The sequence below is a fragment of the Gasterosteus aculeatus genome, chromosome 3 (assembly GCF_964276395.1).
Source record: "Gasterosteus aculeatus chromosome 3, fGasAcu3.hap1.1, whole genome shotgun sequence".
Classification (NCBI taxonomy): Eukaryota; Metazoa; Chordata; class Actinopteri; order Perciformes; family Gasterosteidae; genus Gasterosteus; species Gasterosteus aculeatus.
In genome coordinates, this window is record NC_135690.1 from 281,499 (window position 1) to 307,999 (window position 26,501).

At 46.8% G+C, this 26,501-nt stretch overlaps 3 protein-coding genes across 4 annotated transcripts; 1 reads left to right on the forward strand and 2 right to left on the reverse strand.

The window, feature by feature from the left end:
• The first annotated feature begins 7,036 nt into the window (after nt 1–7,036).
• On the forward strand, nt 7,037–14,155 carry LOC120815987 (WD repeat-containing protein 48). Of its 2 annotated transcripts, none has more exons than XM_040171151.2 (18): nt 7,037–7,458; nt 8,259–8,399; nt 8,479–8,557; nt 8,646–8,858; nt 8,954–9,042; nt 9,365–9,466; nt 9,549–9,773; nt 10,726–10,800; nt 11,031–11,133; nt 11,222–11,319; nt 11,502–11,609; nt 11,723–11,819; nt 11,893–11,988; nt 12,097–12,202; nt 12,285–12,372; nt 12,573–12,649; nt 12,733–12,925; nt 12,996–14,155. In XM_040171151.2, exons 1-18 carry the CDS (start codon nt 7,411–7,413, stop codon nt 13,089–13,091), a joined length of 2,034 nt encoding a protein of 677 aa, XP_040027085.1. In that variant the 5' UTR covers nt 7,037–7,410; the 3' UTR covers nt 13,092–14,155. The 2 variants fall into 2 exon arrangements, with proteins under 2 accessions (XP_040027085.1, XP_040027086.1); XM_040171152.2 differs by having other exon boundaries at nt 7,308–7,458; nt 8,482–8,557.
• Nucleotides 14,156–14,207: 52 nt separating this feature from the next.
• Nucleotides 14,208–18,158, reverse strand: LOC120815988 (Golgi reassembly-stacking protein 1). Its single transcript, XM_040171153.2, has 9 exons — nt 17,919–18,158; nt 17,211–17,291; nt 16,911–17,114; nt 16,707–16,793; nt 16,478–16,608; nt 16,070–16,202; nt 15,725–15,821; nt 15,493–15,636; nt 14,208–15,405 (listed from the first exon to the last, which is right to left on the reverse strand). Exons 1-9 carry the CDS (start codon nt 17,979–17,981, stop codon nt 15,074–15,076), a joined length of 1,272 nt encoding a protein of 423 aa, XP_040027087.2. The 5' UTR covers nt 17,982–18,158; the 3' UTR covers nt 14,208–15,073.
• Nucleotides 18,159–18,691: 533 nt separating this feature from the next.
• Nucleotides 18,692–25,277, reverse strand: LOC120816312 (cysteine/serine-rich nuclear protein 1-like). The gene is made up of 5 exons (XM_040171849.2): nt 24,731–25,277; nt 22,518–22,710; nt 20,966–21,231; nt 20,577–20,879; nt 18,692–20,163 (listed from the first exon to the last, which is right to left on the reverse strand). The coding sequence occupies exons 2-5, from the start codon at nt 22,678–22,680 to the stop codon at nt 19,195–19,197; spliced, it is 1,701 nt and encodes a 566-aa protein (XP_040027783.2). The 5' UTR covers nt 22,681–22,710; nt 24,731–25,277; the 3' UTR covers nt 18,692–19,194.
• Nucleotides 25,278–26,501: the final 1,224 nt, after the last annotated feature.

Consider the following 26,501-nt stretch of genomic DNA (forward strand, 5'->3'; position numbering starts at 1 on the left):
AAAGTCTGAAAGAAAACAGAAAGAAAACAGTAATCAGCAGGCAGAAATATCTAATAAATAATATTAAGCATTGCTTAAATTCGTTGAACAAAACAAATTGGAAAAAGTTAAAAGTTTAAATTAATTTTCCATCATGTACAGGCTCCTTTTTTCCAGCTGTGCAGAACTTTAACCTGCAGCCACTGATCATTTATCAGTGTTCACTTGCTGCATGAGAACCCCCCCAACACACACACACACACACACACACACACACACACACCCCAACACACACACACACACACACACACACCCACACACACACCAACACGCACACACACACACGGCGAGGCCAACTCCAAAGCGGGGCAGCCAGATGTGGCTTTATTTAAATATTTTCCCGTCTCTGGATAATCCTCCGTCCAGCAGCATCACAAAGAGACCCTGAGGACGGCGGCACATTAACAGCCAGATCATAGCCGGACCCGAACGCACTGCGTGTCCAAAGTGCTTGATCTTAATTCAGTGGACTCGGTAGCTGACGGGGACGATCATGTAATAACAGTGCGCCCCGTGTGGGGGATGGGGACCAATCTAAAGTTCTCCGCCTGCGCTAAAATGTATCGCAAAGATTAGCTGAAGGTACTTTGACTCCTCGGCTGTCTGAGTTAGTCAAAGCAAGATGGTCTCTTCCAAAGTCTTTTGAGCCTTTATTTCCTTTTTACGTTACTTCCCTTTCTACATGACTCTCTAAGGAAACCTTCATAATCAGCCTCATAACCACTTCAGGTACACTTTGAAATATGTGTTTACACAGAATAACAGCTGCAGATTTCTTCCCCATTCTCTTCAGATGGAAGTTCCGTTCAATGTCTGTTGAAATGTTGTAAAACGTAGCTGATCTCCTCAAAACACAGATGCTAAGCTGAAAATATTTGAGACATTTTCTGACATTTTCTAGGCCAGTTCCATTGTAAACAACATAAACACAACACCAACATCTACCCCACCCTACACACACACACAAAGAGGCACCCACCCTTTGGTTCTTGTAGTAAAACGGATCGATGTCTTCCAGTGGAACCCCGATGAGTTCTGTAGGGATCTCGCCGAAGATGCGTGGCAGCTGCTTGCCGGCCTCCAGGTCGATCCTGGGTTTGGACGGCTCTGCGTGCCTGTGAGCGGCGGGGCAATCCTTGGCCTCCTTGGCCTCCTTGGCCTCCTTGGCCTCCTTGGCCCGCTCCTGCGCAATCCGCTGCTCCAGCGCAGCCATGGATTCGCGAGTGAACCGGCGCAAGCCATCAGGACCCGTTGGTAACAGCATGGCTGCCATCTTTTCATCCTGATTCTGCTGTACTAAAATGTACCTACAGCTAACACACAGGGAGAGGAGAGATGGAGGGAGGTTGGTGAGAATCGTCAAAATACAAACGGCCGAGGCTCAGACAGTTCCTGAACCACACGGTTTCTTGCATGCGGCCCTTCATTCAATGCAATACGAGCGAGCAGACGTGTGCACACGGGGAGCTGAAGTCAGAGCGGAGTAAGCGCTGCGCCTTTGAGCTGGTCTGGGCCGGAGGAAGCTTCTTTCTCTTCCCCAGTGTGCGACTGGCGTATTTCAGGGACTGGGACTGCTGGTTCCCGTTTCCTGGTGGTAATGAGCTGTGGAACTTTCTGTATCAGGATCAGAGCATTTGATGGGGCCGACCACAGGTTTCTGCCCATCGTGGCGTTGAGCCTTTGCCTCCCTTGCATTTCCTGTGGTGAAAGCTTTCTTCCACTTTACTCTTATAGTGGATTTTGCTTTCTGTCCGAAAGTAAATAAGCCACCTCCCTTCATTGAAAGCTGTTTAATTGATATTTAAATGTATGATATGATGTGATGTCAATAGAGGTTATTTTACTGACGACAGAGAATTACCTCCCTCTGATCTTGTTCAGCTCAAGTTTAGTTGAACTTTTTGCTTCCAGTTTCCAGCCACAGCAGACAGCGATATTCAGTGAAAAGGTTGCGAAAGTACTATATAAACTTCTGTCATGCAATGATTAGGATTCATAAGAGAGTTGAAATCCGAAAAAGGACCTTTGACTCCACAGACTGCTGGTGATGCATTTTGTTCTCTACAAAAGAGGTGGTGCCTTTACTACAATGTTAATAATGTCACACCTTGGCCATAGCAAAGTGTTTGCATTAATTCAGAAAATTATAAAAATGATTATTTGTACCGAAGACGTACATATAATTGGAATATCTTCAGATGCAAACCTGTGAAGGTTGAAAATCTTAATTTCCTTTTATCCTATTGGCAAACTGGGTTCCTCTGGATTTAAATAAAGAATAAGTGCAGTTTGCTGTCTAGAGTCCAACCCACTGCCTAAAAACAGACCATAATAGAGGCCTTTCAATTAAAAATTCATTCCTGCATTTTCGCCGTTGACGGAGGCTGATATTTTAATAACTGCAAAAGCTTTGCAACGAGAGGATTATATTTCTCTGTTGCCCTTTTAACAGAGAAATACAATTGTATCCTTTTCATAATGACTAAGCTCCGCATCTCCTCCGTGCATTGATCCCTCACACATCCGGCCAGACGCTAGTTATTTGCTTTCCCTTGATCTGCTTATTTGGCCCAGGTAAATCTCACATCAGCTCGTCTCGTACACGCAATCCAGCGCATTGGCTTTCAAAATAAATAGGTTAAGTCCATTTGCAGTTTCATAGAGCAGATAAAGCCTATTTCTGTCAGGATGTGACCAATCATCCAGGAGTCACAGCATGTCTACGTCACATACATCACAATGACCTCTACTGTACCTGGAGCGCACAACATAATAACATCAATGTAAAGTCAAAGAGAGAGAATATCCGCCTCACCGCACTCGCTGGATTCAGGCGCTTGGAAATAAAAAAAGTATTTTAGTTGAATGAGATTTAATTCCCATAATAGCCAGATGTGAAATGTTCATCATCACTGCAAATAATTACGATAATTAGATTTAAAGTAGAGTGCAGCAGGGGACTGGCACGCACACACACAGACACACACATGCTTCCCACGTGTTGTGCAATTCTGTTACACAGCAGACCGATTGCGCTTTATTGACATATCAAATGACCCATGATGTCATTTCACATCACTTCGACTCCTTTCGGCGTTGATGTATTTTTCCATCTCTCTGGCAAATATCCAGTTGGATCTCTGATCTTACTTTATATTTGGGCATCACAAGAGGCTATGAATTCATATAAAGAAGCGCTGCCTGCTGGGAATGACAGCAGACTGTATCCCTTCAGTGCTCCAGCATGTCACAGTTGTTAGTATTATTATTATTAACCAGACTGCAGCAGAAGCTTTGCTCTGTATTCAAGAAAACAAATAGGGTTACATGGACATCGCAGATGGAGGACAGAGCAGCTGACCACTTCCACATGTTCTCGTATAGATTACTAAGAAATACGCCTATGTACCCATCTTTTACTTTACCAAATGATTATCTTTGGAATAAATTTGTATTCATCTATAATGAATTCAAAATGTACTTTGAAATGTATGATTAGATATTTTTGGCAAAATGATCTTCTTAATATTGGAAATGCCTGCATGTCTGTTGCTTGGGATCTTATTCACATTTAATATAACATATTGTGTCTTGTTCTGTTCCCATTGATCATTAAGTAACGCATGGTCTCTAAACCTTTTTGCCAAATATAATGACGGATATTTAATTGAAGAAATAGTTGTATACAGGTTTGAGGAGTAAAAATCATGCTTCTCTGTTACTTAATCAGGGTTTTGTGCTTCTCTGGATTGACGAGGTTCATTGGGTTCAAGCCGTCCATTAACATTCATTATATTAGTGGTTTTATTTTTTTGCTTTATTTACATCAGTCTGTAAAAGTGTATTAACTGTAAAGAAGAGGGAGTCGATTTTATGTCTTGAATTTGTTTTACATTTTCTATATATGTGTCTTACATATTGTGTAAAACTATTGACAGAAGGTTTACGCCAATTTGATTACTTTTACTTGACAAAAAGAAATTAAAAAGAGGATTCAAACTTTGGTCAAACTGGGGGTCAGACTGCACATTTGGTGTGATCTCCCTGCCGGTGTCCTCTCGTACTCCGGATTCAGGGACTGAACTAGTGACCTACTTTCCTCCACAAACCTTTCAAAGTAATTGCACCAGAAAGCTTAAACACATCGATACGGAAGGTATAGACCTACGGAAGGAGCCGGCCATGAGGTGGATAAATTGACGGAAATTACTTTAATGAGCTTCTTGAGACGCAAAGAGTTCGACTCTAAAAGCATCTTAAAAGTAATCATGAGTTAAACCAGTTGGACGAGGATGAAACTCAAATGTGCCTCACAAGGCGTTATGTAATGTGTGACAGAAGAGAGGATCATGAGGCGTAAGCCTTTAATGCTCACATGAAAACAGTAGATTGATATTTTGCCCTGTGCACTTTCTGCTGTTTATTGTTTTATGATATATGGCGTGATTTGTATTGTTTTAGATTACAGATTGATCCTAAAACCACATCTTAAAAACAATTGTTTTTTTTTTTTCTTTTCAAATGTGTGTGGAAGTTCTCCATTAACCCTTTCTAGCTGAAAGAGAAGAAAGAAAATAATAAATGTTCATGTTCAATAAATGATGCATCCGTCGGTGCAGCCATACAAAAATACACGCTCAATATTATTTTCCAAAAAGAAACTTAAGAGAACGTCGCAAGCTACTTACATATGAAACTCTCAGATTCACAGCATCGTTTCCAGAGTTGAGTTCTTCGTTTTTCAGACGAAGGAAAAGCCAAAGTTTCCGCGTCAAATCCATGTCTTCCGTTCAGGGTTGTTTCTCCAAGCGGACCGAAAGCGCGTCTTATCCAAAAGCTTTGGCGCACAGAAAGTGATCCCTAGACTCACGCCAGGCGTCTAATCATCTGACGTTGGACATTTCGAAACGTGCCACAGGTGCGAGGTGCAGGTCGTCCTCCGTCCGTCCGCCCGAGTGCCTCCTCGGCGTTCATCCGACTGAGCAAAGGTCCCGAGGCGCCGAGCGGGGAGATGATGCTGCGCAGCGGCGGGAGATGAGCTCCTCGATTTGCCCTTGAGCAAGAGCGCGAGGGAGGGAGGATGCTGGCAGGCCGCGGGGGGGATTACCGCCCCTACGTGCCCCTCCGGAACGGGACAAGTGGAGCGCGCGTTTGGTCTCCACCGAAACGCAATGACATAAAGTGTGGCGGGCACGATGGAGAGGTGCAGATGTGGGAGTCGTCTCTGCAGATGTGGGGTACCTTTGTGATAAACGTTAGAAGTAGAGCATCGGGGTGACCGGTTATTTGACTCGACTCTTCACGTGGCATTTATATATGGGGCGCCATTTGTAAAATGTCGCACGTTCTAAAATCCTGCAGTTTTGCCACATTTAGCATTATCATATGAACAATAAAGCAGGACAATATGCACATGTCACTTTTTCGAAACATTTAAAGATTTAGATTTAACATTTAGATTTACATTTAGATTTAACATTTAGATATAACTTTTGACATTTAGATTTAACATTTAGATTTACATTTAGATTTAACATTTAGATTTAACTTTTAACATTTAGATTTAACATTTAGATTTACATTTAGATTTACATTTAGATTTAACATTTAGATATAACTTTTGACATTTAGATTTAACATTTAGATTTACATTTAGATTTAACATTTAGATTTAACTTTTAACATTTAGATTTAACATTTAGATTTACATTTAGATTTATATTTAACATTTAGATATAACTTTTAACATTTAGATTTAACATTTAGATTTACATTTAACATTTATATTATTTAACAACTTTTGTTACTGCCAAACATTACCCTTGGAAAAGATATTGCATGAATGTACATGAATTTCTCTCTAAATGTTTGAAAAAACAGAAAAAGGATTTTAGAACGTGCGACATTTTACAAACGGCGCCCCATATTTATAACACGTTTGATGCAAATGTCCAACGCGTTTAGGTGCTAAGCAGCACTTATATGAAGGTATATTTGGGTTGGACATATTCAGTTGGACATTTTGAAACATGCCAGGTACGACGTGCATGTGCGTGTAAACTGTAGCTCGAGCATCCTTTGGTGTTAGAACTGTGTTCACTGTTTGGCTGCATGTCGTTGTTTAATAAAAGACTCCATGACACAACAACATGAAAACAAATTAAAGTGCTGCTACATTTAAAATAATTTTGACAACTTACAAGGTCAACTTACCTCCATGTTGCTCCAAACAGTCCGTGTTAAGGGTGTTAGAAGCAGATGTCCAACCACCAATAGAAACTCTTGGTTCAGCGTAGGCCCCGCCCACTATGTCCAAACTCAGATCGCAAGTTTCGTTTGAAACCAAAGTCTTTTGTTTCGCAACCAAAATTTTAAGTTTTATAAGCAAACCTAACATATAAATTATTCTCACTTCATATATTTCACTTAGTAAATTTTCTCTCAAAACAGTTGTGTGTGTAATAAAGACATAAATATATCTCCATACACTTACAGTAAGAAATTTCACTTTGGACCACAAAATTGAATTTGTGGTCCAACTCAATTTGGAATAAAAACTTGATAGTTATTGTTTATTTCGAGCTGTCAGAATGTTCACTGTGTGTCCGATGGGCTTCATGGAGATGGTGTTGGATGATTTAACGGTGTGGCCCAAGCCTCCAGTTTTGGTCTCTTACTGAGCCGCTTAGTTATGGCGATTTATTCTCTGCTATTCAAGCCAACAATCATAACAAAGACGAGACAGATTGGGAATCGGAGCATTTGAAAAAATGCACATTTTGGTTTGATTCTACAAGCCTGTTTACAGAACCAGCAGCAGTCGAAGTGTGTATTTATTCAACAAAATGTCGTTTCAGGAAGTGTTAACCGCCTAAAAAACGTATTTAGACATGTTGGGAAATGAAAAGGTGCACTTCATTGTGACTTATGGTTCACAATGTAAGAGGCACACTGTTGAACACTGGGTCAAAATTCATATTGCACAACCCAGTGTTGCGGCGTGTTGTAAACCATATGAGTAATGATCATCTGATATACTTTAAGCGGTTCTAGGGGGTTGTAGGCCTGTTGAGTGTTTGGCTGCCTATCTAACTTATGGAACAAGCACTGATGGTGAAATATCAGAAAGTAGATGTATTTTATATTAAAACAACATAGTAGCCCAACACCCTTCCCTAACTAAGAGCCCCTTCAATGCAGCCATGTGATGTGGTTTGTGTTAAGATGGGTTATCATAAACCTTTCTGCCAAGCCTTTCCTGCAGTGAAACTGGGAGACAGTGAGGAAACCACATTTCCCATAAAGCCCAGTCGCATATGTTTTCTTCTTTCCCGGATGTAGCATCACATGGATTGACTGTCAACATGCAAGATGGCCACGCATCACAGGCAAAATGCTGCTGGGCGGAGAAAAGTACAGGTGAATTTTAATAGTTACATTATTGATGAATGTTTGGCAACATGGACATTGTGTTGTTGATCTTCAAAAGCTGCTCCGCAGAAGATGACGTACAGCAAAAATCGTCCGCTGCTGTGAGTCATGGCCGGAGCCGGCTAACCTAGCTAGCTTAGCTTACGTTGGTCTTTAGCTTCTGCTAACGCTGGCGTCCAACGATAACAGGTTTTTATTAGACGTATGCGACCAGTCCGTTGTATCATAACCACTGTGCTCGTCGATGAACTAAAATGATTAATACGAAGTCCAAGCGGCTGCTGCAGCGCTGACCGTTTAGCTACACACTATGTGGGCTCGGTCTAATTGCTGGGAAAACGTAACTTGCGTGTCTCAGTGGATTCGTCGTGCACCGCGCATTAGCACGTTGCTACCAAATCACAACCAAAGTTACCTACAAATAAGTGCTGCATTTGTCAATTGCTAATGTTTAATCATTTCCAAATGTCTTTATTTAGCTTGGCTCCATGTCCCCTTAGCTAACTGTCCTTACTCGACGAGGAGCATTCCCGCTGCAGCTGCACGAGGGATGGCGTGTGTGCGTGTGTGTGTGTGTGTGTGCGTGTGTGTGTGTCGTGGGAGGAACAGAATTCCGGGTTCCCCATATGTTTGCAAGGTTTATAACTTCCGGAGAGGGGCACCGGGGGACGGGGGGGGGGGGTAGTTGTCTGTCCGCAGGAGCGAGCGCCCCCAGATGTAATGGTCGACGCTGGAAACGGTCCCGATGTGAGTCTTGACCTGTGCTCAGGCTGCTCTTTGTGTTTCAGGTGTCTTATGTCATTCGGGATGAGGTGGAGAAGTACAATCGGAATGGGGTGAACGCACTGCAGCTGGACCCAGCGCTGAACCGCCTCTTCACCGCTGGGAGAGACTCCATCATCCGGATATGGAGTGTCTACCAGCATAAAGTAGGATTCCTAATCCATATTAGACATTTTCATTATGTAGAGTGGAAGTTTCTTCATTTCTGGGTTTTCTTCATTGCAGCAGGACCCATACATCGCCTCGATGGAGCATCATACCGACTGGGTTAATGACATAGTTCTCTGTTGCAATGGCAAAACGCGTGAGTGGGATTACGATCGGCTCTGCGTCGATTACTGACCTTTTCCATTCTGCCATTCTGGCACATTCTGACTGTCTTGTATTTTCAGTGATATCGGCCTCGTCAGATACAACAGTCAAAGTATGGAACGCGCATAAGGGCTTCTGTATGTCAACGTTACGAACACACAAGGACTACGTGAAAGCTCTGGCATACGCTAAGGACAAGGAGCTCGTGGCGTCAGCAGGTCTCGACCGGCAGATCTTTCTTTGGGATGTGAACACGCTAACGGCCCTCACCGCTTCCAACAACACCGTAACCAGTAAGTATTGCTTTATGGGCAACTGCATATTGGCTGAGATGTATTTCTCAGGGACGATCTGTACACAGGGACTCACTATATTCCCTCTCCAACAGCCTCTTCACTCAGTGGGAACAAGGACTCCATCTACAGTCTGGCTATGAACCAGATGGGTACAGTCATTGTATCTGGATCCACAGAAAAGGTTTGTTTCCATCAGTGTGACAACACATATATGCACTATATTAATGCAATTCATCTAGATAAAGACATTGATTATCTCATCTGGCAAGAAAGTTTAACCTTCAGCTAGATTGAGAATGCAACACGCCGTTTCCTTTCTGTTGAGATGTTCATGAAATGTTTCCTGTAGGCAACCACACATCTCTCTGTGGTTTTTCATAATTTTACAAGCTGGAGTTCTCAAAAAGGTCTTTGAATGTTCTTTTACTTTGAAACTATGTGGGCGCTTTCATTTTACTGTGTCTAGTTCTACTGTGCATGTTAAAGTCATTCTTTTTCTTTAGGTCCTGAGAGTGTGGGATCCTCGAACATGCGCTAAACTGATGAAGCTAAAAGGCCACACGGACAACGTGAAGTCGTTGCTGCTGAATCGTGACGGCACTCAAGTGAGTCGAGTCTAAAATATCCGCTGACGGCCGTTAAACCGAGGCGGTTCTACAATCTGACCCTGCTCTTCCTTCACCACAGTGCCTGTCCGGCAGCTCCGACGGGACCATCCGCCTGTGGACCCTCGGCCAGCAGAGGTGCATCGCCACGTACCGGGTGCACGATGAAGGCGTCTGGGCCCTGCAGGTCAACGAGGCCTTCACACACGTCTACTCTGGAGGCCGAGACAAGAAGATCTACTGCACCGACCTCCGCAACCCAGACATCCGTGTGCTGATCTGCGAAGAGAAGGCCCCAGTGCTCAAAGTAAGGAGCAGCGGTTTGGTGTTACCTGGGAAGCGTGGAAAGTAATCATGTGACACGCTGCGTTTGTGAAAAGTTGAAGTAGTTTTTCTGGAATCTTTTTTTTGTAGATTCTTAAAAGCTTGTTTATTTGGTAGTTTGGTTCTGCTGCATATCCTGAACTTTTCCTTCACCTGGCATCGTTTTGAAGTGTGGCGGTAGTAATCTGGCATTAGGGTTGGCTACAGAGGACCGGCGCCATATTGGTACCGCTTCCTATACAGCTGCTTCCTACCGTAGGTTTCAGTCCCTGAGCCGGTTGAAAAACTTTATTTCCACTACTTTGATCAGCTAACGATAGCATACCGCTTGTGCAGCTACAGTAGCTAGTTAGCCATCTACCTTCTATTTCTATTTATTAAAGTCAGTATTTCCGTTATTAAAATCCGCCCCGATGGACACAGACGTTCAGCAGCAGTCACAGCGAGTCCAAAACCAGTTCGGGCGCCGCTCGGGCGCCGCTCGGGCGCCGCTCGGGCGCCGCTCGGGCGCCGTTTGGGCGCCGTTCGGGCGCCGCTCGGCCGCCGCTCGGCCGCCGCTCGGGGGCCGCTCGGGCGCCGCTCGGCCGCCGCTCGGCCGCCGCTCGGGGGCCGCTCGGCCGCCGCTCGGGGGCCGCTCGGCCGCCGCTCGGCCGCCGCTCGGCCGCCGCTCGGCCGCCGCTCGGGCGCCGCTTAGGGACCGGGAAAAACCCCAAACGATACTCATCCCTATTCGGTGAAATTAAAGAACCATTAATCCCAAAGTTTCTCCATCTTACAGGACATGCTGCTATGATGTAAACTAACATGCGGTTTGCTGTGTTTGCATTATTGTTTAAAGTAAAGTTTTGACTGTACTGGATTCAAATGTACAAATGAGTTTAAAAACCAGCATTTGGGCCCCACTCATCCTCTTGGTGCCGTTCTCTTTTGTTCAGATGGAACTGGACAGATCTGCTGACCCACCTCCAGCAATCTGGGTCTCCACCACCAAGTCATCCGTTAATAAATGGGTAAGCATGCGTGACCCCTCTGAGGTCACCGGCCCACCGTGAGGGCTGTGGAACACCGTGTAGACGGACACGTGGTTAAAGCCTTTCTGTGGGAAGCGCCCTGTCATTTCTGTACAACTTCAAACCAGCTCGTCCATAATGTGTAATTGCGTTACAATAAGCATAATAATAATAATAAGTGAGTATTGACGCCCCGGGCAGATCTCTAATGATTTCTGTTTTCTGTGCAGTCTCTGAAGGGAATGCACAACTTCCGGTCATCAGGGGAGTACGACAACGACTGCACTACCCCTCTGACGCCGCTGTGCACTCAGCCAGAACAAGTCATCAAGGGTAAACGCCTTCATGCGTCTGCAGCGTCTCCACATCAGTCTCCTGCACTTAAACAAAAAGGCAGTACGGCTGTGTGTTGTGTTTGCAGGAGGCGCCAGTATCATACAGTGCCACATTCTGAACGACAAGAGACACATACTCACCAAAGATACCAACAACAACGTGGCCTTCTGGGACGTCCTGAAGGTAAAGCAGCGCACCCTAGTTAGTTATGTTAAAAAGGCCCTGGGTACCATCTGCAACTCATGCAGATGTAAACAGCCCAGAAGTGAGTTGGGTCGAGTAGAGCCTGGTGTTAGTTGGAGTAGTCGCCTGCTAAAGACTCCACCTCAGTGGTTTGAATTCACCTCACGTGTACTTTGATTCAGGCTTGCAAGGGTGAAGACTTGGGGAAGGTGGAGTTCGATGAAGAGATTAAAAAGCGCTTCAAGATGGTCTACGTACCAAACTGGTTCTCTGTCGATCTTAAAACTGGGGTGAGTCACGAACCAGTGATACGAGCTTCTAATCTCTCAGCAGCTGCGACTCTGTCGGACTCAGAAAAGCTGCCTGACTTTGGTGAGTTTTCTCTCTTCTGTGTCTTCAACAGATGCTCACCATCACGTTGGACGAGAGCGACTGCTTCGCTGCCTGGGTGTCTGCAAAGGACGCTGGCTTTTCAAGCTCCGATGGATCCGACCCGAAGCGTAAGACGTCCGACCGTATCGCATTTTCCATCCACATCATTTATGGCAGAACTGACCTGATTTTGCTCCTCAGTGAACCTCGGTGGACTGCTGCTCCAGGCTCTGCTGGAGTTCTGGCCCAGGACTCGCATCAACCCCATGGACGAGGACGAGAACGAGGGGATCCACGGTGAGGACGAGAAGGCCAAACCCACCAGACCTCCGCAGTCCGTGTTCTTTGTTCCGCTGTCAGTGAGCCTCGGCGCGTCTTACACACGGATTGTTTGTGCGTCCACAGTGAACGGAGAGCAGGAGAACCGGGTCCAGAAGGGAAACGGGTATTTCCAAGTGCCGCCACACACGCCCGTCATCTTTGGGGAAGCAGGAGGCAGAACTTTATTCAGGTAATGTTCCACTTTTTCTAACCGGTGAAATGTTCATGGTGGTTGTGTCATCAGATTACAGTTGTCGTGTGTTGTGTGGCAGGTTGCTATGTAGAGATTCAGGTGGAGAGACTGAGTCGATGCTGCTGAACGAGACGGTGCCGCAGTGGGTCATTGATATAACTGTAGATGTGAGTACAATTCATATCGATTTACAGTATTATGAAGTTTATTTGAACTGTATTCAAACTCAATTGTAGTTTGTGGCTCCACTGAATGCACATCGCTATCTGTTTGTCTAAAGGTCATGTGACATGTTTCAGCTTCTCTGTGACGCTCTGACGCTTCGCTTCTGTCAAAACCATTTGACGTCTTTCCTCTTCTGTTCCAGAAAAATATGCCCAAGTTCAACAAAATCCCGTTCTACCTCCAGCCCCATTCTTCCTCCGGCGCGAAGACGCTGAAGAAGTGAGTTTGCTCGTGACCTCCGGGGTCGTGTTGCCTTTTGATAAAGCGGAGTGAGCTCACTTAACCTGCCGCGTGTTCCTCAGGGATCGCCTCTCGGCCAGTGACATGCTCCAGGTGAGGAAGGTGATGGAGCATGTCTACGAGAAGATCATCAACCTGGACAACGAGTCGCAGACCACCAGCTCCTCGGCCAACGACAAGCCGGGGGAGCAGGAGAAGGAGGAGGACATGGCCATGCTGGCAGAGGAGAAGATTGAACTAATGTGTCAAGACCAGGTGAGGCCTCCTCCCCGTCTGTGAGCACCTGGTTGTTCCACATTGTCTTATTTTGCTGTTCTCTGACCAGGTTCTGGATCCCAACATGGACCTGCGAACAGTTAAACATTTCATCTGGAAGAGCGGGGGAGACTTGACGCTTCACTATAGGCAGAAGTCCACGTGAAAACTCCAGTTGTTAAAAGGGGACCTGTTCTTCGTCATTTGCCAATCACCACTCACCTGACATGTAGGAGCCTAAACCCACCTGTGTGGTCCGGAGTCGCAGAATCAATGAGAACCCAGTAAAAATTGTGACAACTAATTGACCAGGACGGGCCGGAGCAGCGAGACACCCGGGAGACAAGTGGTCCGTAGTCTCTCTTTTCTTTAACAGTTGATGAAAGGACTCTTTTTCTCCAGCACTCAACTTTTCTTTTTACTTTTGACTGCTCGGTTTGTTAATTCCTTTCGATTGGTGTTTAATGGTGAAGCAACAAAGATGGCCGTAGATGTTTGTCGGAGTGTGTGTGCGTGCGTTTGTGTACACACACACACACACACACACACGGATGTAGTAGACTGTGTGTTCTAGTACATTCCAGAAGGAGTCTCAGCACAGCAGGATCACCGGTTTCGGTCTGAGTAGCGTTTTTAAGGCGATCCTTAACTTACTTAACCTAGAAATCCAATTATTGCAGAGCTAGAACCTCGTTGACAGGAACACTTGTCTTTGTCATTTATTTTTAGCTGTGCGGTCCTCAGTGGGTCTGAATGTTCTGTAAATGTCCAACTTTTTTATTTTTATTTAAGTGGCTTTGGTTTTGTTTTGTTGTTGTACAGTTTACTTCAAAACCAACTTATTTTCCCCCTAAATCCCTGGAGCACATTCATGGTCATGAAGGTAATTTGACTTGATGTTTAAAATGTGTTCAATTCATATACACCTACATTTTACTCTTTAAGAATGTTAGTAGTTGTCCAATTTGGAAGTTCTATAGATCTTTAATTACATCATGCTTACCCGCTCTGCTTGGGTCATGACACCAGTGAGGGCCGTCCTTAAGGTACATTTCATTTAGATTTAATCCACGATGTCATAATGTCAATGTCCGTCCCCAGTGGTCAAATTCCCCCCAAAACCGATGGGTACAATAATTAGGCTACAACACTGCAATATCCCTTGTAATCATTTGTGAAATATGTATATTTTAGGCATTCAAAGAAATAAATTGGAATGGTTCAACTGATTATGGGAATTATAAATGGATGTTTGGCAGAGTGTAAAATAAGAAACAAGGGACAATTTTAATTTTTTTTAGTCAGTTGATATGATCGTCAAAGATTCATCCATCTCACATTCATCAAAAGACTACACTCATTCCTAATAAAACATACAATTAATTGATAAAATATCTGCAAAAAATATTTTCCATTATTTTATACACGAGCACCTACTTAGACACGGAAACCCTTAAAGACCCTAGAAAGACAAAAGGAAACAATTACTCAACAGGTTCACTGCTGGAATGTTGCATAGGTCGCAAAATTAAACTAAGTCTAAATAGTGTTGAATGTGACATAATTCTAGTAACTAAACCATAAACTCATTTTTCAAACCTCACACACTGATTGGCTGAATAAATCAAATTAAAGATGTCAAAGGGTTCAGTGGCCTCATGAATTCTAGAATTAAAAACATCTACGATCTGCAGGCGGTAAAAGTAGACAAACATCTCCCTTAGACCAATACTTAGAAATCCAACACATGGGCCATAAACTACTTACATTTTAAAAGCTCTAATGGGGGAAATCCTCAAGACCAGCTGTGCTCCGCTGCACCAAACGTTTGTCTTTGGAAGCGTTCAAGTATTCATCACACAAAGGTCTTCCAACCAGTGATCTAATTTGGCACCAAGCATGAAAAAATGTTTGACATTAGAAACATCTTGGTGAGCAAAATTAAATTCCTACTGACATTAAAAGAAATATTCCTACATAGTATTTACGCTTTAGCTGGTTCCTGTAGTGTAACAAACCGGTACGTCTATTGTTAAAATGATGAAATCAGAGAGCCTTTCCCTCCGTCTGTCCAGTATATCCTACGGTGTTCCTTTAGAAAACAAACGGTGATTGTCAAGTTCACTCTACGCTCGGCCTGATGCCGCCTCACTCCTCCCCGGCGCTCTCGTGGCTGCAGTGGTCCGCTGCATCCAGAGGCTCTGCATGCTCCTCCGCCGGCCACGTGGCGTCCTCGCTGGCCCGCGCAGGAGAATCCTCCGCCGGGCCGGGGGGCTCGGACGAGTCACGCGTGGGCGGACTTTGGCTGCCGCTGGGGTCCGTGGACTCTGTGACCAGGTGGGACAGTTCCGCTGGCGGCACGCCTGAATCAGACAAAGTGTCCGTGGAGGCGTGCTCCTCGGCCGTCTGGGAGCTCAGCTCCTGTGGCTCAGCCTGACTGTCCACCGACGACGAAAGCAGCACGCTGTCCTCCAGCTCCTCTGCACGCCGGGACATACAAAACATTCAGGCTGTGGTCCTTTTGCTGGATCTAAAAATGAAAAGCTACGGCTGCTGTCCTGACTTACCAACACCAGAGATCTCTCCTTCTTTCTCCTCATGCATAGTCAGAAAGGTGTTGGTCATGTCGATGGACGACATGGACAGATCCAGTCTGTCCGTCAGGTTTGCCGGTTCGGAGTTTGTCACGGTCACTTTTGACTGTGAGAAACCTGAAAAGAAGAAAAAAACGTTACGAATCCAATTGGATGCCGAGCCGATAAATGTGTAGACACGTGATGCATGCATGTGTGAACTGACCGGGGTCCATGACCCTCTGTATGGGGGGAGGTAGAGGAGCTTCCTGCTGAAGGTCTAACACATCCACACTTTGACTGGAAGGCGCCATCAATGGTGCCTGGAAAGAAAAGGTGGCAGACATGAGCTCAACCACTGCCACTAACAGTTTGATCCAATGTAACATCGGAAAATAAAACACAGCAACAAATATGAATGGAAAGTTGCTGTAACAATTTGTCAAATCACTGTGATAACATGTTATATTTAACAAATTCTCTCATATGTGTCCTTTGATCATTTTTCTTGACATTTCATTGACTAAATCACCAAATAAAAGCGGATGCGATGCGGTTAACGTGGATTCACCTCTGTGAACCCGTGGGTGGGCAGCTCCGGGACGGGCTCCTCCTCAGGAGCAGGCGTGTGATTCTTTCCCGTGGAAACATCAGGTAGAGCTGGGATTCGGTGCAAGTAGCCATAACCGATGCCGCAGCCCAAACTAAGAGCACACAAACAACACCATTAGAAATGTTTAGTCAGTTAAACGGTCGACGGTGACGCCGGGACCCGCAAGGTTGGCGGTTTGAGCCCCGGCTGCTCCATGTCGAAGTGTCCCTGAGCAAGACACCCGACCCCGAATGGCTCCCCGGGCAAAATGTAAAAGCTTAAATATAAGTCGCTTTGGATAAAAGCGTCAGCTAAATGACCTGTAATGTAATAAAAATACTCCAATGAGCCACCTTGATTAACTCGTGTCTGTGTATTACCACGTACCTGCCCTCTCCGCCCCACGCCCCGTTTGGTGTGACCACCACCTCTCTGCAGGCATCGGTTTCTGTGTTGTACACCAGCAGCTTCAGCGGCTTCCCTTCGTGGGCCTCAATCAGCGAAAAGAAGTCTTCCGACTGGAAATCAGTAACTTGGCGTCAACTACAAATCAGTTCTCAAAGATTTGCAAAATAGATCAGAGCCGAATGTCAGCGGTAGAGCAGCAGGTTCTTACATCTTGCAACACTTGATCTGCTCCGACGATGTAGTCACTGTGTGGCTGAAGCTCTGCCAAGCCAGCAGGGGAATTTGCTTCAACGTCCTACAGGATATAAGCAAACTGAAGATGAAGCTACGATTGGGGTAATGAGTGTGGACGTTTGAATCAGAGTGAGCTCAGCTGGTTCGGTTCTTCCCAGTTCCTTATGAAGAAACTCACCAGAACATGCCAGACATTCTCATTGGCTCCATAGTAGCTGCAGAAGCGAACGCTGGCCCCTAGCAGGCCCTGTCCTCCCCACAGGCTGCTGGGCATCACCTCCAGCTCACGGAGCCTGGTGGTTTTAGTGCTGTACACCTGCATCATCACCGCTCTCTCCGTGTTGGCCTTCAGGACGTCCTTCAGCAGGTCACTTTCTTCATTCTGGTGAACGGTAACATAACAGTGTTTATAATGATGCTGTAGGTCTGTGCGCTCGCGCTGACTCTACCACTTAAATGTGACACTCGTATATCTTACAAGTCTCTTGTTGTCCAGCGACAGGATGAAGTCAAAGAACGGCTGCAGCCCGCACATCTGGGCCGGGGAGTTGGGCTGCACCTGTCAGAACACACACACGCATTTTGATGAATACCGCCCGTCACTCAGTGCACACTGATATAATCTATAACACATCATAGATTATTATTATTATATTGTACGGAAAATTAATTTTAAAATAATGAAATAGAATTTGTCTCACAGCATAAAACACGTGACAGAGCAGCAGCGTGGACCGATGACTTCTTGTCTAATCGGTTAGTTAAACAACAAGCTAATCGATCCGCCATCAATGTAAGAAGCAATTACTGTGTGTGTTGCACAAGGCAGGTGAAGAATCCTCTTAACTCGTGCTTTCATCTCACCTAAAAGCCATTGGCTGACATCGGGACCGTTAATTAGCCTGTTAATAAGTTGTAGCATTAGCTGCCATTTAAGTGACGTTTCTATCGACTCTGATAAGAAACCCGTCAGCTCTTCGGACTGCTGACATACTTCAGGCTACACGCCTACATGCAGTTATTCAATGACACGAGTTAACAAAAGGGTTCTATTGCATTCGCTCAACCAGAAATAAACGGTAAACGTGGCATCGGAGGCTACAGCGAGCTAACTGAAGTTAGCACACAGAACATGTCACGATAAGCTGCTGTACACGTAGAGGAAGCTAAACAATCGTCATCTTACCCCGTGCACGTGGTATCCATACGTCCCTCCTTCGGTCACTTCTGAACTCTGTGATAGCCCCATTTCTGCCAGGAACCTTCAAATATCACCTTATAACATCGGAAAATAACAAAAGTGTGAGAACTATTACGGTTGACAGTCCGCGGCCATCTTGTTTGCAGTCCAAAACAGTCGAACGTAGCGGACGTGAGTGGACGCAGCGCGCATGCGCAGCTTCCCCCAGAATCAGTCAGTGACGTAGCGGCGGCGCGCATGCGCAGCTTCCCCCAGAATCAGTCAGTGACGTAGCGGCGGCGCGCATGCGCAGCTTCCCCCAGAATCAGTCAGTGACGTAGCGGCGGCGCGCTTCATGTCCGCCTTTTGATGCCATTCGATGAAATCCTTCTAATGAGGTCAAACCTGCATGTTGAAGCTCTATGGTGAAGACTTATTGAGTATTAACGTCGTACATACGTAATATCTTCTGAACCTGTTCATTGGGGCAGTACGCCGAAACACTGATTATACTACATGTCTTTTTTTAGCTAAAGTCATATTAACAACTATTAGGCCTTTTGAAAAAAATGCTAACCATGGGACTGTGCTGTGTAGTTATGATTGTATTAAATCACTGTAATATTTAGTTGTGTTTAATTCCAGAAGTCAAATGACAACATTTGTTGTTCTCTGCACACAGAGAACACTGAAACGTGCTTGTAATTATGGCTCCTATCACTCGATGCTGCCTCAGTCTTCTGGTGAACGGAATGAAAGCAAGGATAATACATTTTAAATCAGTTGGAAAAAAAGTTTTATTATATAATTAAAATACAGAATTGTTTCAAACATATTGTAAAACATATACAAGATAATCCACAATCAGACAGGCGGTAGAAAAGTATTCACAATTTTAGGGAGGATTAATCACATATTTCATTCTTGTAAGTGGATCATTCTGCCAATGCTCTTCGTAATGGGAACTTCTTTATGACCTTTAGAATAAATATGACTTCAACCTGTGTAGCTTGCAATGAGCATCCATGAGGCTGGAAGCATCAGGGCCAAATACAAATATCATTTGTGGCCATAGTATAAGAAATTAAATAGCAAAGAGACAGTTACATAGGTTTATAAAATACAAATACATATATTATTATGTGTTGTTTTTGAAAATATTAAAAAGCCGGGGAATAAATATTTTATCATTTTTTTAAACATTGACATGTTCATACACATACATTAAAGCAGCGCTCTACACATCAAATTCTCTGACAGTTTTCTCACTAGAAGGCGTCAGCTACGAAAGCCGAGTGCCACTGGCGGCACCACCCTGCTCCGAGCCGGCCTCCGTCAGGCCGATCAGAGACTCCAGCAGGTCGGTGCTCCACTCGTAACGTGGCAAATGAACAGAGCTAAACAGCTGCAGGTGGCAAACGCTGTCTGGGTGTCTGTGCACTTTGAAAGAGCTGTGTAGAGGCCCGGAGGCGCAGTCGCTGTCAAAGAACTCCATGTCCGAGTCAGAGGACAGACTCAGGTCCATGTACCCGCCTGAAAAAGAGTCCACAGTGGGGGAGGGGGTGTTGGGGAAGTCCTCGAGAGCGTTACTGTCAAAGAAGTCTCTGGCTTGGTTTGCATTTTCGTCGAGGTAATCGGTCTGCGAGGACCTGCTTACGCTGTCTGTGGCTGCGTGGGCCGTGAGCGGCCCCCCGCGGTGAAGGCCGCTGTGCTGCGTTAGTGCTTCTCCCGGGTGCTGCGTTTGGCTGCGCGTCCGGTGGTTATCATTTTCAGAGTCACAGATGCTGAGAGCACCCGTCAGCCCTGCGTCCACGCCGGGGAGACTCTGGCTCCCACTGAGGCCTCGTCCTGCGTCAGAGTCAGAGGAGGAGCAGGAGGAGTCAGTCATGTCGCTGCTGCAGCTGTTCTCCTCCACCGCCAACCGCTCTGGCGCGAAATGGAAGGGAGGCGTGGCGGGCATGGTGAGGGGAAGGCCGTCTTCCTCCGTGATGAGCCCAAAGGGGCAGCCCTGGTCCTGGGTGCTCTGCACCGCAGAGGCCTTGTCCTGGTCCTCGTATTCTCCAAGGTCGTCCGGAAGTCCCGTCTGGTCGTCTCGTCCCGGTGTTTCATCCTGCAGTCGCCGCTCCAGTTCAAGTTTCATGACGGTGTGGAGGTAATGAGTGTGCACACGTGTGGCGTTGAACTCGATGCGGCCCCGAGTGTTTCCACAGCCTTCTTTGGTGCAGCCACATGGGAAGTTTGAGCGGTCCACCTGTGCGTAAAGGAAACAGCAGAAAGAGTTAATCAGTGTTACAGAATATCTTTACTATTAATATAAAAAAATATCAAACACAGAGAAACACCTGAGCGAGGAAAATGGGTTTCTGCTAAACGTTTTGTTTTTAAACCTGATTACTACTGATTAAGTGCTAATGGGAATGGGGACATAGATTAGGATGGTGGATGGATAATAATTAAAGTAGATGTATCTCCTTATCCCATCAATGATACATGTAACAATATATGAAATAACACCTTTTCTCTCTGTAACAAGATAGGAATGACAGTTTGCTGAAGGCAATGGATAAATGTTTGGAATGGTTCCCTGATAATAAATGGCGTCAGACGGCAAGAGGAAATGTGCCGGGTGTGGTCAGGTGTTCACGTGGACGTAAAGTCTCGTACCTGGCACGTGATTCCGGCCTGGCTGCACGCGCAGGTCTCCGGCTCACAAAAGCCTCGGCAGTCACACCCGCAGGCCTCCCTGGAGACGCGCAGGGCGTGGAGCTGCCTCTTCTCCTCCCGGTCTACGCGCTTCACCCCCGCCGCCTGCAGCAGAGCCTGCCGCTGTTTGGAGGAGTACGGCTGAAGGAAGCCGGCGTCCTCCAGCTGGGCCTCAATGACTTGGACGTCGCCGTCTTCATCCGGGATCTGGTCCACCGTGAACCGCTCTGCCTCTCTCTGGTCCATTGCCCCGCTGCTGATCAGCTGGAACGGACAGAGGGAGTCAGGGAGGGGGGGGGGGGGGGGCGCCGCGTGGACATCAGACCGCCGCCCAAGCAGAGTGCACTCACGTTGCGTTTCAGCGCCTCCAGCCTCTCTGTCCTCCGCCTCTCCCGGAGCCTCTCTCTGCGAGCGTGCCGGCGCTCCAGCGCGTGCTCCGCCAGCGTGTAGCTCTGCCGGTGGCTGTGCCGCCGCGCCATGCCCAGGGTGGCGCCCCCGTGGCTGGGCACGCTGCTGAAGCCCTGGCAGCGCGGGAAGCCGAACACGGTGACCCGGTCAAAGCGCACGTTGTTTTGTGCACTTGCGAAGCCGGGCCGCTTCAGGATGGACCGAACCGCTGGGGTTAAAAAGGGCAAAGAACGTGGACACGGGTGAGGTTTAAAAAAGGAGCATCTGCACGTCTGTCAGGGAAGCCCCAAGTGGTCAAAGGGATCCCGGTGATGCACCTCCAGTGGTGAAGGCTGCTGACCCCTTGGCCAGATGCCAATTCATCATATCAGGTGAAATCTAGCGTTTCGCTCATTTCAAGGTAAAACGGGGGTTTAATATTTGACAGGACCGCTCTCACCCAGCCACAGACTGTTTGCCCTCCCCCCTCTGGGAGGCGCTACAGGGTGCTCCGCTCCCAGACCAGCAGGTTCAGGAACAGCTTCATCCCTGCGGCTGTCACTCTACTGAACTCTGCCCCCCCCACACACACACACCTCCCTCAGTGACTGTACCCCCCCCTCCACCCTGGCTTGACTGCCACACACCCTCCTCCAGCCACTGAACATTTGCACTGTTATTGCATATCCATTTCTTACTGTACATATCTATTTATTCACTTATTACACTGTACATATGCGCACACTCTGCACTTTTTGCTATTTTGCACTTCTGGTTGGATGTTAAACTGCATTTCGTTGCCTCAGTACTTGTACCCTGTAAAGTTAATAAAGTTGAATCTAATCTAATGTAATCTGATCTAAGAAGGTTGGCACTGCAGGTCTCTGAGTGGCCACTAGGTGACACTCTACAGGTGCTTCACACCAGCTGCTTGTTTCACTGGTTTAACATTCCTGTAGAGGGGAAATACCAAGCAAAAGGTCCACAGCAGCAGCAGCACGGCACTAAGGGAAAAGTGGTGGACCAGGGTCTAACCGTTTGGCTCCTTCTTACCGTCACACTCAATTGGCTTTCAGTGAAACAGAGAGCAGCTGACCAGGCTAAGAAGCGCCACACTGAGGGACTCTTTACTCCACAACTCAATCGAGTCAGTGACAACAGCAAACCACAAGCTGCTTACTACATTTGGAGTTTAGACTGCAGGCCCTAATATCTAACTTTGGGAAACCATCATAATGTCCATTTAATATGACTCGTTTAAAAGGACCTTGCTATTCAAATTGATTCCACAACATCCTAATGCTCAGGCAAATGATCCTCTGCCCAACCGCACGTCGTTCACGCTGCGCATTATCTAGAGCGGCCCTCAGGCTCCATATCAGAGCTGCTGCAGGCTGACAAGAGACACTCCTATAAAACACCACTGGGGGGTCGGGGGGGAGTCAGATAAGGACACTTTGCATTATTTGAAAGCGGTGAAGAGGGAGCAGAGTGGTCGTCAGTTTGCAGACTTACTGGCGTGTGATGGGGGGCCGCCGAGCGGGAGACCCGGGTGGTCAGTGCCGCTCTCCCCATCGGACTCCCACTCCGAGGAGGCGGTGGAGGAGAGGGAGGACGGAGGAGATGAGGAGGAGTAGTCGGGAATCTCATCTAGCTTTCTCTTCAGGACGCCTCTCATGGTTTGGGCTTGTTGTTGTTGATGTGCATTCTGGGTAAACACAAAGAAGAAAGGGCACGTTAATTAATGACACACGAGACACAGATCTGTTCCATGAGAGCTACAACGCTTGTTTCAGCGTCCCTCACCCAGGAACATGGGACATTATGTAAATCCATGAGTTGATAAGAGAATAACAGGCAACAGGGATGTGTTTCGTCTTCCAAATACACACAGTCAGTGAAGACGACAGGAATGAGATGTCTTTGATGTCGGTAGCTGCCGGTCGAGCCGGTTTCAGGGCACGAGTTTGTTTATGCTAATCGCATCTCGATCGGGAATATCTCACAAACTGATGTTCATAGGTGAACAAATACACGCCTGCTTTCGCTGGCAAACCAGCTCGCCGGGCGAGTGAGTTAAAAAGAAGGAGCTCTTTTCCATTTCCCCGCAGAGTAATTTACATTCCAATGATTCTTTGAGTTTTTGTGAAGAAAACGAGGAAATGTAACGTCCAATGGCTGCATGTACGGGAGAAGGGCTGTAATGCTTAAAGTGGCTGCTATTTTTGGATGTGGAGAATAAAGTCCAAACACAAGTCATTTCGCGGTTATAAACCTAAGCTGCTCAACGCTGCTGACTGAAAGAGAGAGAAACAAGCAGAGGCGTGTTAAAGTAAAGGAAATGCTACTAGTCTTGTCCAACGTGGTCCATTAGACAAATTAAGTTAACAGTATGTTTGGAAACTGGCATGTTAGTTTGGCACACAATGGGAGCTTATGAGCCAATGCTGGGAAAGCTGGTATTGTTAGTGTTGGAGCCACATTAAAGGATTATTTCGATAGGGAACTTGTAGACTTTGTCAAACAGTCTACAAGTTCATTAAAAACATACTCAAAAGTCTCTGGTTGTCTCAGAAGAAAGAAATAGTGTTTTGTTATGTACCAAGCAAGTCAAAGGAAGCCAGCAGCTATTCACATCTGCAAACGGAATACACAGAAAACTTCACGTCTCCAAACAGCAACACAAGCAGCTGACCAGGATTTAGACTGACCCCCGTTCCAGGGAGAAGGGAAGGGAGCGTTCAACCAAACGCACGCCACTAAAAACCGTCCAGCCTGAGGACAGCGTGTCTGTCTTTGTCCGCACTGACAGGACGGACTCCCCAACAGCTCCAACACACTCATTCCAGTCCACGAGGAAAAAGGAGCTCCTGGTTATCTCTAGTAAGCAAATAGTTAAAACGTGTGTGCGTGTGTGTGTGTGTGTGCGTGTGCGTGTGTGTGTGAGCAGAGCAGAGTGAACAACTTCCTGTATCCATCAGCAAATAAGAGGTGAAACAAGAGACACCTTCTTGTGCCGCACACTGTCTACAGGTGGAACACTGTGCTGTCTCAGCAGTTAACGAGTAGATGAATTTCGCTCTGCAGCGAAAGCAGCTGCATTGATGTTTCATCTTCCCCCCTCAACAAATAAATCACACAGCATCACTTTGCTACCTCTACGAGCGACTGTATCACATCACCCACATGCGGGATCCACTGAGACCGCATCAATAACGTAAAGGTCCAGAGCAGCACAGCGTTTCACGATGACTTATTGTTGCGCGCGTGTCAAGACTCGTTTCCGGTTTGGCACAACAACACTCATTAGGCGGCTGACCTCTTCACCCCTCGCAGAGACACCCGGCGGTCATGTCCGCTACAGTGACACCCCCCTCCTCCCCCCCGCCTCCCCCCGCCTCCCCCCCCCCCCGGCCCGTGCAGCGCAAACAGCAGCGCGCACGAGCCCATTGAAAGCGGAGCGAAGTTGCCTCCGAGCGGCTCAGCGTCGCTGCGATAGGAAGTTTGTTAAATATTAATAAGCTATACGTTCAGGCTCGCTTCAAAGTAATAACTACAGTCACGGTGGAAACAATCGCCACGTTCACATACTTATTGATTACGTCGTTCTGTTAAACAGTGGACTGAAGCGATAAGCATTCCTTTAGATAATACGCGGTCACTGTGTAACAAACTGTATATTACGGTCCCTCTTATTTCACAACGGGGTTCTTTTGTCAGTGACTCACCAGGACATAACGTGCAGCATAACGGCAGGAACCATGGTGCCCGGGTGGGTTTTCCGCGCGGAGCGTCCCGCTGTTTGTGTGAAGCTCCGCTGGACTGCCAGTGCGCGCGAGAGCCACCAAAGAGTTGACGTTTGCCAACAAGATAGTACCGCCTCCAACGTGCCGCCATCGTATCTCCCCATAGCGCCTCTGGGTTTGAAAAGTCAGGCTAACATTTTGGGATACAGTTACAACGAAAGTTCCAGCTCTTGAAACGTTAGCAACGCTTTTACTGATTCGCACCAAACACAAACCCTGAGCTGAAGACTCGTTACGGTCATACCGTCGTTCGGTCTCAAATCGGCCAAATGCTCTTCAGACCAAAACCAATATAATACACACGACCTTAAAACATAATTAACTTTCAATGTTATACCTTAATTTAAACAAACTAGGATTGTTTTACTTGTAAAATCCCAGAGTTAGCCGGGGGCACGAAGCAGGAAGTGTTTGGGAGCGGGAATCATCTCGCTCCACACAAACTCTCCGTGCGGCGCTCCGACGGTCCTGACGCGGACGATGACACGCGCAGAGGCTGGAGACACGCTACTCACTGACCGCCTGTCTGCTCACCCGGGATTGTTACGACCCTGTCTGTATTTTATAGGGTTTGTGGCAGATACATCAGCCATGTTGTTGCCTCAATAGATGTGTGTCTCTAATAACAATGCTGCATTGAAGGTGCTGCTCATATTCATCACATAACTGTGACATGACTCACTTGTTTGGTGATTCAAGTTAGAAGCTTAAATCCCATAAAACTCCCGTAGCCTGGAGAAGCAGTGATTATAGATGTGAGTGTAAAATCCTCCATGTTTTCCTGTTATATTTTATTTCTTGAGGGTAGATAGACATTTGTCAGAAATTGACGCTTGCCTATATGTAAAGCAGCACATTCTCATTTTGAACTTTTACAACTTTTAAGTTCATGTTTTGGGGTGAGATTGATGAACATTCCTGTGTCTCGACTTTTTAGTTGATAATCCTACGATGTGTGGCCTGCGAGTAAATGGAAGCTGCAGTGCTCAGAGAGTGAGACAAACAGGTGGACAGACAGATGAACGGAAAGACAGACAACTCCAAAATACTCTTGAGCTTTGACCCTGACTTGATACCCATCAGGCTTTAGTTTGAAGGTCAATTTAAAAATACTGCTCTCAGTAAACCTGTTTGACCAAATATTCAGGCCAGAGGAAGGTGCTGCTTCGCCTTCCTGTCCTCGGCACTCAGTGGAGTGTGACCCGCTGTGGCTGGGGTCACATAGGTGCGTGTGCTGGGGTCACATAGGTGCGTGTGCTGGGGTCACATAGGTGCGTGTGCTGGGGTCACATAGGTGCGTGTGCTGGGGTCACATAGGTGCGTGTGCTGGGGTCACATGGGTGCGTGTGCTGGGATCACGGTGGTGCGTGTGGGTGCGTGTGCTGGGATCACGGTGGGTGCATGTGGGTGCGTGTGCTGGGGTCACGGTGGTGCGTGTGCTGGGATCTCGGTGGTGCGTGTGGGTGCGTGTGCTGGGATCACGGTGGGTGCATGTGGGTGCGTGTGCTGGGATCACGGTGGTGCGTGTGCTGGGATCTCGGTGGTGCGTGTGGGTGCGTGTGCTGGGATCACGGTGGGTGCATGTGGGTGCGTGTGCTGGGATCACGGTGGGTGCATGTGGGTGCGTGTGCTGGGATCACGGTGGGTGCGTGTGCTGGGATCACGGTGGTGCGTGTGCTGGGATCTCGGTGGT